This window comes from Maniola jurtina, chromosome 13 (assembly GCF_905333055.1).
Source record: "Maniola jurtina chromosome 13, ilManJurt1.1, whole genome shotgun sequence".
NCBI lineage: Eukaryota > Metazoa > Arthropoda > Insecta > Lepidoptera > Nymphalidae > Maniola > Maniola jurtina.
Genome location: NC_060041.1, coordinates 1,282,926 through 1,298,327, shown reverse-complemented (window position 1 = coordinate 1,298,327; position 15,402 = coordinate 1,282,926). Strand labels below are relative to the sequence as shown.

General features: G+C 39.1%; 2 protein-coding genes across 3 annotated transcripts in view; one reads left to right on the top strand and one right to left on the bottom strand.

The window, feature by feature from the left end:
- The window catches only part of LOC123870665 (protein split ends-like), a 169,279-nt gene that overhangs the window by 129,983 nt on the left and 23,894 nt on the right, over window positions 1–15,402 (bottom strand). The gene's annotated exons all lie outside the window — the stretch shown is intronic.
- Window positions 1,316–8,063, top strand: LOC123870686. 2 transcript variants are annotated; one of them, XM_045914057.1, is made up of 4 exons: window positions 1,316–1,508; window positions 5,308–5,507; window positions 5,621–5,774; window positions 7,594–8,063. In XM_045914057.1, the coding sequence occupies exons 2-4, from the start codon at window positions 5,321–5,323 to the stop codon at window positions 8,051–8,053; spliced, it is 801 nt and encodes a 266-aa protein (XP_045770013.1). In that variant the 5' UTR covers window positions 1,316–1,508; window positions 5,308–5,320; the 3' UTR covers window positions 8,054–8,063. The 2 variants fall into 2 exon arrangements, with proteins under 2 accessions (XP_045770013.1, XP_045770014.1); XM_045914058.1 differs by having other exon boundaries at window positions 1,316–1,512; window positions 5,310–5,507.

Below are 15,402 nucleotides of genomic sequence, written 5' to 3'. Positions count from 1 at the left end.
TAAATACAAAATATTGTAGAATAGGCCTTCAAATAGAATCTTTTTGAACGGAATGGTGGATGGCGCGAGCTGGCAACGCCGCGTTTTATTGAATAAAAAAATATTTTTCTCTCGGAGCGCGTGGCACTTCCATGTTTTTAAATTTTAAATGACGTTTGAATAATATTTATACCTACTGGTCGGCGCATTTTATAATCTTTTAGTTGAGATTCTTTATTTGAAAATATGTTTTGCAGCAATGCGTCAGAACTGTGCAAAAGGAGTATAATAGTACCTACTTTGAATAAATGATTTTGACTTTGACTTTGTGCGTACCAATAGTACGCGACAAGTCGAGATGGCAATCGGGGTATGCGGGAGAGCGCGGGGGCGCGTGCGGGGCGTACACACCCCGATGATTGCCATGTCAACCTTTCGCGAACTATACCTACCTGCTTTAACTACGTCAGAATACCTACAGGTGCAGTTAAAAAAAATCAACATGAGTTGTACGAATTAATTAAAACTTTCCATTTCAATTGTTTACCTACGTGACCTACACTTATGGCTATCTTGAGCAGGGATGGAAAAAATTTATTAAAAAAAAAACACTTGTTATACTTCCGTTTGTACAAACAACGCGAACCCAGTTCTTTAGGTATACAAATAAATTAGACATAAGGCCTGTCCTGTTTGCGACGGTAGAGAAATTCACTCAGCTGCGTTTGTTGCTACAGTAATCAAAGTGCATAAATTGATGGGTGGTCGTAATACCTACCTAATAAATAATGGGAGGTCTTGAGGACCCTTAAATATCTCGTAGGCATATTAGTAAGTATAAAAAATACAATAAGCTTTATAGCAACAAGTCTTAAAGAATTTTGCAAAATTTTTGCCAAAACCTACACTTAATTTGTTTGAAAAAACGGTGGCAACTGCCAATCCTACTTAAACCTTAACCGAGTCGCAGGAAAATAGATAAATAAAGATAAGTACATAAACTGAGTTAAAGAAAAAGGAAAAAATCAAGTTTATAGAGCTAAGGTATCTACACTAGTTAGGTAAGTACGAGTAGGTACTCCAAATTCAGATAAATACCTCTATTAGTTATTTAGAGGGATTTTTCTGAAGAGTGAAGCCCTGCAGCCATTGAAATAAATTACAGATCCTAAAAGCATTAACCTAAAAACTAAAAACCATTTCCATAAAACGGAAAACTTAAGCCGCAACTTGGACAGTAACGGCGGCCGCAACAACAACGACATGACGTGCGACCAGTCGCGGGGGGCGTGGCGACTGTCGCAGCAGCCAATCCGCGGCGACCATCGCGCGCAGCCACGGCAGTCGCAAGCCGCGGGCCGCGCCGGCCGAGCGTGCGTCAAAATTGTCGCAACACCACACTCCGAACGCCATTCACTGCGTCTCTTCGCACACTCCGTACAAACCCTTAACGATTCATTGTATTTTTGCGTGGTGAATTCATAGCTAAGTGTAAGAGGATTTTATGGGGAAGTGTTTGCAAATTCTTCGTAAGTATGGTGCAATTAGCGTCGATAGTCTAGTGGTTAAGACGTTGGCCTTCCAGTCGAGAAGTCCGGGGTTTTGATCTCGGGCACGCAACTTAACTTTTACGGAGTTATGTGCGTTTTAAGCAATTAAACATCACTTGCTTTCATCTTAAGCAAGGTGAGGATGCATACCTGAGAACCAAACTTTCTTATTAGGGTGTGAAAGACGACCCGTGCTCAGTAGTGAGGCGGCGATGGGTTGATCAAGATGATGATGGTGCAGGACAGTTTATCCTCGCTGACAGTAGCTAACGGATCAGGTAAAAGTCTTAGTTCAGTGACCATATGCCTATATTTTTTGAGATGTAATCTTTCTCACAGATAATACCTAGAGAAAACCTAAAGAGAGATCATATATTTTTTTTAAATAATATTAGCCATGCAAATCATGAGTAATACTCCCCTTTCCCCTCCCATTAAGCGTTAAGCTTGTGCCAGGAGTGGGTACGACAATGCAACGGGTGGGGTTTGAACCGCCGACCTTTCGGATTTCAGTCCGCTCCTCAACCGTTGAGCTATCGAGGCTCTCATATGGCTTTAATGATTGTTTCTTTCACAATGCTTGAGACAAGGTAGGACCAGGCTTGAGAGATCGGTGATCTAATAGATAGGTAGGTATAACTTAATAATATTTGTCAGATAGGTCTTCATACTGTGTTTAATATGAGATAAACGAGTATTAGTATTAAATAATTGAATTTGAGCCTCGATAGCTCAAAGGTTGAGGAGATTCTTTAAAAAAAAAAAGAACTAGGTCACAACTCACAGGGTAGCATGTAAACACAGCCAGCAGTCTTGCGATGTCGCTGGGTCTAATATCGAAATCGACATAAGATCGTCGAGCGTAAGGCGTCCGACCATTCAAGTTGATGCTGGATCATCCGTACCACAGAAATCCAAATATGATCTGTACCCAAAGAGTGCCAACTGGACATTAATCTTCCGTCTGTCTGTCAGCGCGCTGTATCTTATGAACCGTAATAAGTATAGAGCTGAAATTTTCAGTGTGTATTTCTGTTGCCGCTATAACGCCAAATAATAATCACCTTAATATGGCCACCAAGCAAATTAAAAAATATACTAATAACATAGTGACTAAAATAACATAATGTTATAATATTATCTTGTACTTTGGTACGGAACCCTTCGTGGACAGCGTTAGCGTTGCGAGAAAAAAAGAAACCCTTATAGGATAACTTTGTTGTCTGTTTGTCAAGACCTGTCAAAGGACTGAAAACCTAAAAGGTATTTCCCATTGACCTAGAATCTTGTTTGACAGGTAGGTAAGTAGGTCTTATAGACCGTATGTACAAGTAAAGGTAAAAATCCGAAAACCGTGAATTTGTGGTTACATCACAATAATAGTAAATTGTGATACTAGGGCGGTAAGTAAGTTATCCCACCAAAAACATTTCATGTAAAATGTTGCCAAGACTCACAAGTTCATAATGCTTTCACTGTTAAAAAGTTATGAGATCTCTAGTAGAGCCAAGCCCCTAGCTGAGCTTAGAATTGCGCTGCCCATGGGACCTATCCCAAGTCCAAAGTATATAGCTCTTAAATGCTCTTGAGTATATCACATTTATAACAATAAAGAACAAATAACTCTACTTACAAGCTCTGATTTTACAAACCCTAAATCTTGGTTAAAAAAGGACGGCTTGGCCGTTTAATGTTCGTGGTACTTTTATCTGATATGACATTTAAGCCCGGAATAGCTTGTGCGACAATCATGAAGAATAATATAAATTAGTAATTGTCGAACAAACTATTCCTTATGACCTTAATATTATAATATGTTATGACATGTAATAGTTTCACGAACATTAAACGGCCAAGCCGTACTTTTTTAACCAAGATTTAGGGTTTGTAAAATCAGAGCTTGTAAGTAGAGTTATTTGTTCTTTATTGTTATAAATGTGATATACTCAAGAGCATTTAAGAGCTATATACTTTGGACTTGGGATAGGTCCCATGGGCAGCGCAATTCTAAGCTCAGCTAGGGGCTTGGCTCTACTAGAGATCTCATAACTTTTTAACAGTGAAAGCATTATGAACTTGTGAGTCTTGGCAACATTTTACATGAAATGTTTTTGGTGGGATTTCATTTCTTTTTGGCAGGTGCCCTAGATTTTTTTTTTGGATCTATTTTTTGTAGGTACCTACATCATTTTCATGGCCCGCTCTCTATCGTTACCTCTTTTTTTAAAAGCTTTTATTCCACTTGCAATGTATGTAACTATGTTTGTTTGGGTGGAATCTTGCAACTCAATTTTAAAGCAGATATATCAAATTTCAGTCTTTTAGGACTTCAGGAAACACATTTTTTAAATGTACAGACTGGGAAAAGTTTATTTTCCTGTTGTTTGAATGAAATCCCTAGCCTACATACCAAATTTCAGTCTTCTAGGACTTAGGGAAGCACTTTAGAACTTTTGACTAGAGGGGTTTTGAATGGCAATAAATCTGAAACCATAACAGGTAGAGAATTGATACTTGGTACGTTTGATAAGTCTGTCAAGGACATATTATCCTGAAAATATCAGCATTCTAGCGATAGACTTTACAAATAATTTGCTTCCCCCATACGTGGGAGTGGAGGGGGAAAATTTTGAATTTCTTAATTTTCCTGTAGTTTGTATGCAATTTCTAGTGTACACACCAAATTTCAGTCTTCTAGGACTTCGGGAAGTACCCTAGAATTACAGACTAGAAGTTTTGACTGTCAATAAATCTGAAACTATAAAAGCTAGACAATTGATACTCAATGCGTTTAATAAATCTGCCAAGGACATCTTATCCTGAAAATATCAGCATTCTAGCGACAGAATTTACAGATTTGCTTCACCCATAAGAGGCGTAGAGGGGGGGCATTTCCAATTTCTTAATTTTCCTGTAGTTTGTTGTCAATTTCTAGTCTACATACCAAATTTCAGTCTTCTAGGACTTCGGGAAGTACCTTAGAGGTTTTGAGTAGAGGTTTTGATGATCATCAGTGAGGGACGAAATCGGCGTATTTTAGGTATCAATAAATCTGTAACCATAAAAGCTAGATATTTGATACTTGGTATATTTGATAAATTTGCTGAGGACACCTTATACTGCAAATTTCAGCTTTCTAGCGTCATCCAGACCGAAGTTATGACGAGTCGAAAATACGGCGAAACACTTCGAGAAAAAGGTACGTAGCGCCCCGGCCGCCGTTTGGCTCGTCTTGGCGGGGGCACTGCCGTGCCCCCTGATTACCAACGAGCCGGGCGGCGCGGCGGCGGTTATAAGCCCGAGCCGCAGGCGAGGGTTTATCATCGTCACGAGTTTGTAATAATCTGAACGCCTGTGTATCGTCAATGTTTTTCAATACAGTTGTGAGGTAAATGAACAAGTAAATAAACCAGAGTTCTAAGAAACCAAAATATCGGGCGGTGTTAATTCCATTTTATTTTCTACCTCATTATTTTAATACCACTGAAGTGCGTTTTACGAGCAACTGATTAAATGGTGAACCTACTCCTTCAAATAATAGTTAACTAAATCACATCATAGATGGCGCTGTCCGTCTATGATGTACTCGCTGTGTTGCACAGCTGCGTAAGCGAACCTATACTGAGATTTGTAGGAACAAAAAGTCTTATTTCTTGTGCAATATGAATTATGATGGTTTTGAAATATGGATGGTCGTGTGCGAGTCCGACAGCCGACTCACACATGTCCGGATTTTTTCATTTAAGTTAGTTAGCAAGCACACATTTTGTTGATGCAGAGAGCTGGAGGAAATGATAAAGATGACCATGTACCAGCTGAACCCGATCCGCCTGATCGAGGAGATCAAGAAGCGGCCGGGGCTGTACCGCACCGAGCAGCCGGCCGACCGCGAGGAGAAGCTGCAGCTGTGGAAGGAGGTCGGCGCGGAGATCTACGACGACTGGGACAGCTTCAACAAGGCCACGGCGTACGACCGGGGTGTGTTACCGGCTTTATAATCGACACGATATAGAGTTTCTGGGGGGGGCATAAGTTTGAGCATATTCAAATATCTACTCGTGAGTTCAAAATATCTATAATCTGACCCTTAGTTCTGCAGCTGCAAAGGAAGTGGCGGTCCCTGCGCGACGCGTACAACCGCGAGCTGCGCGCGCGCCGACAGACGCCGCGAGGCAACCGACGCGTTTACATCTACTTCAAGAGGATGAGCTTCCTCGGAGGCTTCGAGGGCACCATCAGCGATGAGTGAGTATGCAGTAGCCACAGACTTCAGTTCGCGTCAAGGACAAAGACCACTACCCATGTCATAAATGCGAAAACGTGTTTGTTAGTTACTTTGTCCTTCAATCCCGTCACAATGGAACAACGAGATCAACGTGATTTGCAAGGGCATAGTTAAAGACCTGGACAGTAACAAAGGCTACTTTTTATCCCGGAAAATCAAAGGAGTTCCCATGACACGTCTGCCAAAAATCAATCTAATGAAAATGGCGCAAAACTAATAAATAAAATCATTGTAAGGTTTTCCATTTTTTCCCTACCCTAAATATTTAAGAAAAACTTAAAATCGTGTAAGGTTACAATAATTATAAAATACCTACCTATTCAACGAAATCCAACTCAAAGGAGTACGGAAAAAATATCTTAAGTTTTTTTTTAGTCGATCTCTATTGTTATCAAAACAAACACTTTACTTGTCAAAATCTAATTACTTAATTACACGAATTTAATTAACAATCCTTGTAAAAATAAACTTCCATAGTTAGTTATTAATTAAAGAATCTTGAAACAAAGAACTACTAATTAACGGGCAAAATAATACTATCGACTCAATGGACCGAATGATTACTTTACAATCATTATTTCATACAAATAAATAAAATTGAAGTGTCAGTCTGTGATTCTGAAATAACTTCTCTAAATTCACCAAAAATATTTATTTTAATACCAAAGTACTAATATTATAAAGAGGATAATCGATGAACTTTCAAAGTTTTTATATATATAAATAAACTTTCGATATACAAGCTACTGAACGAATTTTAATAGTTATTTCACAATTAGAAAGCTACTTTATACATACCTTACAAAGGTCACATCAAATTGCATCAGCGAAGTCAAGAGCAAAGCGAAGTCGGGCGGATTAGCTGCTAATAAATAAATAATTTAATCATTTCTTGAGCGTTTAGTGCTTACGGTTTTAAACGGACGATTGGAGCTGCTAAATACTGGCTGGAATGCGGTTTTCGCCTCATTCAAAAGTTACCTTTCAAATACATACTCGTAAAGTAGTTTATTTTTTGACAGTATTACACTACTATCAAACCTGTAATGTAGGCTATTACCGCACACGTGCGATAAAAATATAGTAGGACAAGTGCGGTAATCTAAATATATAAAAGGAAAAGCTCAAATTAAATTAGAGTTTGAAAGTTGTGTAGTCCACGCGGATGAAGTCGCGGGAATTAGCTAGTATTTTATAATCGCTAATGTAATTTTATTCAAATGTTAACAGGCACAGCTTGACACCGCTGGTATATGGCTAGTATAGGTGCCAAATAGCCATATGTAAGACCCTTTAAAACCTGCATTTAACTTAATACTACATTATGATACCTGCTATAAAGCCAGTTCTCCCCTTTTATTATCGAAAAAAATCCTTTTAAACTTGCCTTTAAACGGCGACGGCTGTTTTTATAATATATGTATAAAGAAACAGTTAAGACTTAACTACCGCAATTTCTTAAAGTGAAAGTTCGAAGTCATAATATACCATAACTAACGGGGTACATACCACAATTAATATTATGATTTTGAATTATCGATATTTCGACCCAGTTGCATGACCCGTGACAGCTCCATCTTCATCTCTCGCAGCACCGGAGTCTCGCCTGTCGTGACCACGACTCATGCAACTGGGTCGAAATATCGATAATTTAAAATCATCGTAATAATAGTAGTGTGTACCAGTTGTTTATGTGATAATAATATGCCGCTTGCCCGCAAAATAAGCCTAAAATCTAGGTTTTCAAGAATTTTCCTGATCAAAATCCATTTGTTACAGTGACGACGACGCCAACGAAATTATCTTCGCCAATCCAAACTCAGAGGATCCATTGTTCCCCGTCCAAACGAAACCCTCGGCCAAAGTCAAGCGGAAACGTCGAAAAAAATCCATGTCATCTGACGACGACCATCATCAGGAAGAAATGGAAATGCCCGTCTTCCCCATGGAGGTCCCGGACGAAAATGACAGTGACAAGTTATTTTTAATGTCGTTTCTACCAGAAATGAAGCAACTACCCGCAAATGTCAAGATGTGGGCGCGGGCACAGATAGCAAATGTGATGCAGGAAGCTGTCAGCTGTCACTTTAACAATTCATTCCCGAGTAGCAGCAACGTCATGGATAGGAGTATAGGCATGGATAGGAGTATGAGCATAGAGAGGAGCAATATGGCTAACACCAGTCCCATGGTCAAGCACAGGCGGGCCAGCTCAGAGCAGTTCGGAGATAATATATAGTTTAAGAATACCTTTTGGTTTTTTTACTCCCCCTTCCCGCTTTAGAGAATACTTTAGAGAAAAAAGTGATAACGCAGTCTAAGATGGAACTGGGCTAACTTGAAATGGGTATGTATGGCAACTTCATTAAAAACCCATACCCCTCATCGATTTCTACACGGCAACGTATCGGACTGCTAAATTGCTTGGCGGCTCGGCTTTGCCGGGATAATGGTATTTACCCACGATAGACGCATCCTACAAGACCAGACCAGAGACAATGTAGAATTTATAAATTCTCAAATTGCTCCTGCTGGGAATCGAATCCGGGACCTCTCATCATAAGATCACTGCGCTCACCACTGCGCCAGACTTCTCGTATTCAGAATGTAGGTACGTCATTTTACGTTACTGTATTACTGTCTACGAAATGAAATGAAATGATTCTTTATTTTGCGAAATGTGAGTAACAATGATGATGGTTGTAGATGATTAACTAAATCCTTTTATTGCAAAATGTAATTTTGAATCTCGTATCGCCAATTTTTAAACTATCCCCTTTGTGGCTCTTCCATTCTACGTGACATTGGCGAAGTGCATTGTGCTGGTGTGGCACTACTAAAAGCCATTATACAAAATAAGAAGAAGAAGAAGAATGATGGTATATTGACAGGTCCTCGGTCCTTCACATTTTGCCAGCCGAAAGCCCAGCCTTAGTCTAATGAATAAGTAATTGTAGCATAGTTTCATTAAATTGATTGGAGATAGGCAAATCTAATGATAAGTCATAATATTAACCTAATTATAGTAATTGGAATCATAACCGCGATGATATCTAAGTATGTAAATAATGTATAAGTACATAAAGCATACTAGAGTAAAAGACAATTCGATTGCTAAATATTTTTTAATTTATTACCTGTTATAATTTTCTACTTAGCGTACTCGCCACATAAATACCTAACTATTAAGGATCCATTTAATACATAACTCAAAACCTACTTACTTCGATCAACAGTAAATCCTGTAACATACTGAGTTGTGTTGTACCTGGAACAAAAAAACAACCTTAGTTATTAATTGAATTAAATAATGGATTAGGGAATAATCGAGAATTAGATAAGGCGATGTCAAAAAAACGCAACTTGGTATAATAAATTTATACTTTCACATTTCATACACATTATAAAAAAGAATGTTGTGTATTCGTTCGTATATGTAATTAATATAATTATGTATTGAATTCGTGCACCATCCATTCGATTAAATTGAAGCTTTATTATAATAGTACAGTTACACAGTTGTTGCCGGCAATTGAGCGTGAAGGTTTCTGACTTAGTGCCATAAATGTACAATAATATGGGGCTTACGAATCGCATTGCAACTTTTACTACAACCGCCATGCCATTAAATTACCGCACTAGTGCGTAAAGAACATATTTTACTATTTATGCAATTAACCTTATAGTCACTAGTCATTCAAAATTAAGTAGGTATTAGGGCGTTTATGCACTCATTCGTATTCGATTCGTTTTCGTGATTCGTGAAAATACGACTCAATGTAAAAAAACCAAGTAAGTATACAAAAACACGAATACGATCCGAAGTGGCAGTCATACAAAATGTGATGAATCCGTCAAAATAAGAATCGTAAAAAAATGAATACACACGCCGTACCTACCTATAACCTACCGTACTGAATATATGACGGCCATTTCGGATCGTATTTTCACGAATCACGAAAACGAATTGAATACGAACACACGAATGAGTCCACAAACGCTCTTAGGATGGTATTTTGTTTTGTAGGACTCCCAACTGCCAATATATTAAGTGGTAGGTACCACGGACATGTTGAGATGGCAATTGGGGTATGAGGTGGGGAGGCCTCCCTCCCCGATTGCCATGTCAACCTGTCGCGTACTATATGTGGATGGAAAGGTTAAGACGGACGTTTTAACCGCTAGGCTATCACAACTCTATACCTATCATTATGTGATACTAGCTGATACCCGCGACTTCGTTCGCGTGGATGCAGGTTTTTTAAAATTCCCGTGGGAACTCTTTGATTTTCCGGGATAAAAAGTAGCCTATGTGCTAATCCAGAGTATAATCTATCTCCATTCTAAATTTCAGCCCAATCCATCCAGTAGTTTTTGCGTGAAGGAGTAACAAACATACACACACACACACATACAAACTTTCTCCCTTTTAATATTAGTGTGATTGTTGAAGTGGAGTGGAATCAAAGTGTTTCCCTAGCTAGGGTCAGCCACTCTCGGTGGCCTCGGTATCGACCGCGCGGCGTTGCCGCTCCGCGCCACTTTCCCCGCGACGTTGCCGCGCCGCGCACACCGACCGACTACTCCACTGTTGTTGTGACTTGACTTGTTGCTATCTATGAGCACTGAGCTTCTACGAAACCGCATGCGTTTATTGCCGACTTGCATATGGATGGGCCCTTCGAAGATAAAAAACGCGCTCAAAAAGTCAAGAGAAATTGCAAAAGTCTCTTGACTTTGTCAATGACGATGACGTAAGATTCAAGCGTATTTTTAACCGACTTCCAAAAAAGGAGGAGGTTCTCAATTCGTCGGAATCTTTTTATTTTTTTATTTTTTATGTATGTTCCCCGATTACTCAAAGACCCCTGGACCGATTTGGAAAATTTTTTTTTTGTTTCAAAGGGTATACTGTGCAGGTGGTCCCATATAAATTTGGTGAAAATCTGATGAATATCTTCGGAGATGGAGAACAGAACTCCTCAATGGATAGGAGCAAATTGCTTTCGATCAATGTAATAGCTTAGTAAACAGTAGGGTTTTAACTGGGCTTAGCATATTATAGTACAGTGGGGCCACTAAAAATTGTGAAATAAAAAATTTTCTAAAGAAAAATAAAACCGACTTCAAAACCACAAACACTAAAAAGTAAAAAATAACTTTTGTTTAGCTACACTTGTAATATGCCTAGGTATGAAGTCGGGCGAGCTTCACTCTTGGATTTCTAATTTTGTTTCAATATGCTCGCTCGACTTCATACCTAGGTACATTACAAGTGTAGCTAAACAAAAGTTATTTTTTACTTTTTAGTGTTTGTGGTTTTGTTGCGGACGGAATTGTATGGGAAAGGCTAATCCATATACATCGATGCTTGCAGCACATGAGTAGATAGGTATAGTACGCGACAGGTCGACATGGCAATCGGGTTGGGACCGCGATAACCTGGTGGAGTTAGTGCGTGTGACGTGCGGGTGTGCGGGGCGTCCCCCCGCCTCTTACTCCGATTGCTTTCTCGCCCTGTAATACCTACTTACAGTTCGATTTTTTAACCCCCGACCCAAAAAGAGGGGTGTTATAAGTTTGACGTGTGTATCTGAGTATCTGTCTGTGGCATCGTAGCTCCTAAACTAATGAACCGATTTTAATTTAGTTTTTTTTTTTGTTTGAAAGGTGGCTTGATCAAGAGTGTTCTTAGCAAGACTTAATCCAAGAAAATCGGTTCAGCCGTTTGAAAGTTATCAGCTCTTTTTTAGTTACTCCTTCACTTGTCGGGGGTGTTATAAATTTTTAATTTAAGTACACTTGTAATTGTTGCTGTGCATGTATTATACATAAGTAAGTACATATAAACCTTCCTCTTGAGTCACTCTATCTATTTAAAAAAACCGCATCAAAATCCGTTGCATGGTTTTAAAGATCTAGGCATACCTACATAGGGATACTTAGTTTTATACTATGTAATGATAGTGATAGGTATAAGTCTTATGAAGTATGGATTAATACATACATAATATATATGTATTAATACTCCATATTATGGAATTATGGACAGATAGAAAGCTCGGGACGCGTGAGAAACAAGTGTAAATTAAAAATTTATAACACCCCCGACGATCCAAAGTATTTGAGTTTTCCAAAACATCATTTTCAAATAAATAATTATCATATAATTATGTATTTAGGCAACGTCCATCTTGACAGCTTGACATTTGTCTATTGACATAATATTATGAACCTAACGGTTATCTAACCTTCTTTTCTACAAGAAAACTAGAAAAGAGCTGATAACTCTTAAACGGCTGAACCAATTTTTTTAGATTATAGCTAAGAACACTCTCGATCAAGCCACCTTTCAAACAAAAAAAACTAAATTAAAATCGGTTCATTCGTTTAGGCGCTACGATGCCACAGACAGATACACAGATACACAGACACACAGACACACAGATACACACGTCAAACTTATAACACCCCTCTTTTTGGGTCGGGGGTTAAAAATGAAATAGTTCGTAGAAAAAGTTTTAAAATGGTTCCTGCATTAATCATTCTAATTAGTAGCGCTGCGCTTTTTATGCTCAATAAACAGATGTAAAGAAAAAGATAGACGGCGAATGGTGGGACAGGCAATAAATGTTACCTACTATAATACTATCCTTCTAGTACCGCAGAATACTTCAATAGATACTACCTACCAAATATAGTTAAGGATCCACAAAGACGTTTAAATAAATAGCGACTCTTGCTACAACGCAATAATGTGCAATTCAGCTCGAACAACGCTGCGGCCTAGAGTTTAATAAATGCTTCTCTTTCTATCGCGTAAACTCTTATCACACTAATATTATAAAGGCAAAAGTGTGTGTGTGTGTGTGTGTGTGTGTGTGTGTGTGTGTGTGTGTGTGTGTGTGTGCGTGTATGTTTGTTACTCCTTTACGCAAAAACCACTAGACGGATTTAGCTGAAATTCAGAATGGTGATAGATAATATCCTGGATTAGCACATAGGCTACTTTTTATCCCGGAAAATCAGAGTTCGGGATTCTGAAAAACCTAAATGCACGCGGACGAAGTCGCGGGCGTCAGCTAGTCTCTCATAAATGATAAGAGTAACGCGAGTGCCTTGGAAGGCGTGCACCGCCGTAACTGTAATGCTGATGCCTTTTAAGATTCTTGTAAGACCCAGCTTTGAACTGTGGCTGAGCTTGGCGTAGCGAACAATCCACCAGGACATGGCAAAAATCTCTGGTCACGTGACCAAGTGAGTCCGGCAGGCTAGTATCCTCAATTAATCAAACTTAGCGTCATTTAGCGAACTGGGTGTTCCGACTTGTATGGTTTTGAAGAACATATCTATGTTTTGAACCCTTTAGCATGCCGGGTTCTCTTGGTCACGTGTATTCTGTGCCATTAGTACGAAAGTTGTAAGTATCATATTTGTTAAAAGATGCAATTTCCACACGAGTTGAGCTGTCAAAGTTTGAAAGTGCCAGTAGTTCGTAGAAGCCACAACAAAAGAGAAACAGATTGCCTGATATGTTTAAGTAACTGTTGATTGCGCGAAATATACATTTTCAACGACCTCTTTCAATTTCATTAATTTTATATTCACGGGAACTCCGTCTATTCTTTCTCTTAGTCTGTGCGCTTTATGCTAAATGCTGTCTATAAAAGTATGAATATGCAAATCGCGTCCCTGAAGAGGAGTGCCTTTTATCTTTTAAGTTTTTTTTTGTAGGAAGATAAGACAGAATAATAATTAAGATACCTACCTACTAGAGTCTAGACGAAGCCCGCGTCCTCGTCCGCGTGGATTTAGATTTTAAAATCCTCTGGGATTTCTCTGATTTTCCGGGATAAAAAGTACCTAGCCTATGTAGTCTAAATATTTATAGAAGATTTATAGATGGAAAAGTTGTCTAACTGACTGATTAATCAACACACAGACAGCTCTTACGCATCGGGCTTGGCATGCATAAAGTTACCTAGGTACGTAGGACTCATCCGCTAAGACAGGATGTCAATTCAACCCCCGAGGGGGTGATATGGGTTTATAGTAATAGACTAATAGTGTAGTCCACGAAGTTGCGGCCATAAACTAGTTAAATATACTTAAGTAAGTATTATGAAAATTTTAATCAGTGGAGGCATTATTTTCAACTAGCTGATGTCCGTGACTTTGTCTGTGTGGATTTAGGTTTTTTTCTTTGATTTTCCAGGATAAGTAGAACTATGTCACTCTCCAGGTCTTTAACTTTTTAACTAACAATCTAGATTCTACTAGACTTTTATTAGACTAGGTAGGTCCACGCAAGAAATCACGTTAATCCGTATTTCCGGTGTGGTGGCGTGATTAATGGACTAAACAAAACTTTCACGTATTTAAACCTATTATAATACCTGCTTACCAACAGAATATCAGTACCACGGTAATGGTATGTTACCGTGTCAGTACGGTCTACTGTATGGACCTTCTGTTTTCAAGGTTTGGTTTAAGTTTGCTTAGCCTATTATAACAGCTGAACCAAGACATGTTAGGTACAACTTACAAGACAAATATACGTAGATAGGTATAGCAATTGTATATACTTAGCCATATTTCGCTAAAGGCAATAAGTAAACCAAAGCAAGCCAAGAACTTAGCGGGCCACGCGGTTCGACTGCGGCGTGCGACGTTGCCGCTCCGCACTGCAGCAGCGTAACCCATAATAAATACACCGCGATAGCGCAGTGGTTACTAGTCGATACCAACGTAGGGATCGCGGGTTCGATATCCTAGTAGTATCTACTAGAAGTGCCTACTAGATGATGCAAGCGGTTCCGTCCGCACGGATTTGGGTTTTTCGACTTTAACTGCCCGGGATAAAAAGTAGCCATGGGAATGGGGGTGCAATCTATCTCTAATTAGGTAATACGGAATTTCATCACAATCGGTTAAGGATGGATCGTAAAAGGTAAATTTACACAAGTGTAAATTAAAAATTTATAACCACCCCACTTTATCCATATTTTATTTACCCTCGACAAGTGAAGGTTACAGTAACTAGAAAAGAGCTGATAACTTTCAAACGGCTGAACCGATTTTCTTGGATTATAGCTAAGAACCCTCTCGATCAAGCCACCTTTCAAACAAAAAAAAACTAAATTAAAATCGGTTCATTAGTTTAGGAGCTACGTTGCCACAGACAGATACACAGATACAAACGTCAAACTTATAACACCCCTCTTTTTGGGTCGGGGGTAAAACAAACGAAAAGACAAGACACTCTTTCGCATTTATAATAGGGTAATTCTAGTACCTAGGCCCTGGTCCATAGATTTACGAATTTTCGCTATGTACTGGCCATATAAGTGTAGGAAAGTTCAGGCGACTACTGGACCAGAGCGGTTTGCGACGTTGCCGCTCCGCACTGCAGCAGCATGGATCCATCATCTGTATTTAGTATTTACCCGCGCTAAGAATAACCCGTTGGCAGCGGTGATAGCCCAGTGGTTAACACCGAAAGGTCCGGGGTTCGATCCAAGCATGCACCTCTAATTTCCCGGATGTGCATTTTAAGCAAAATACTTATCAACAATTGCTTTAACGGCG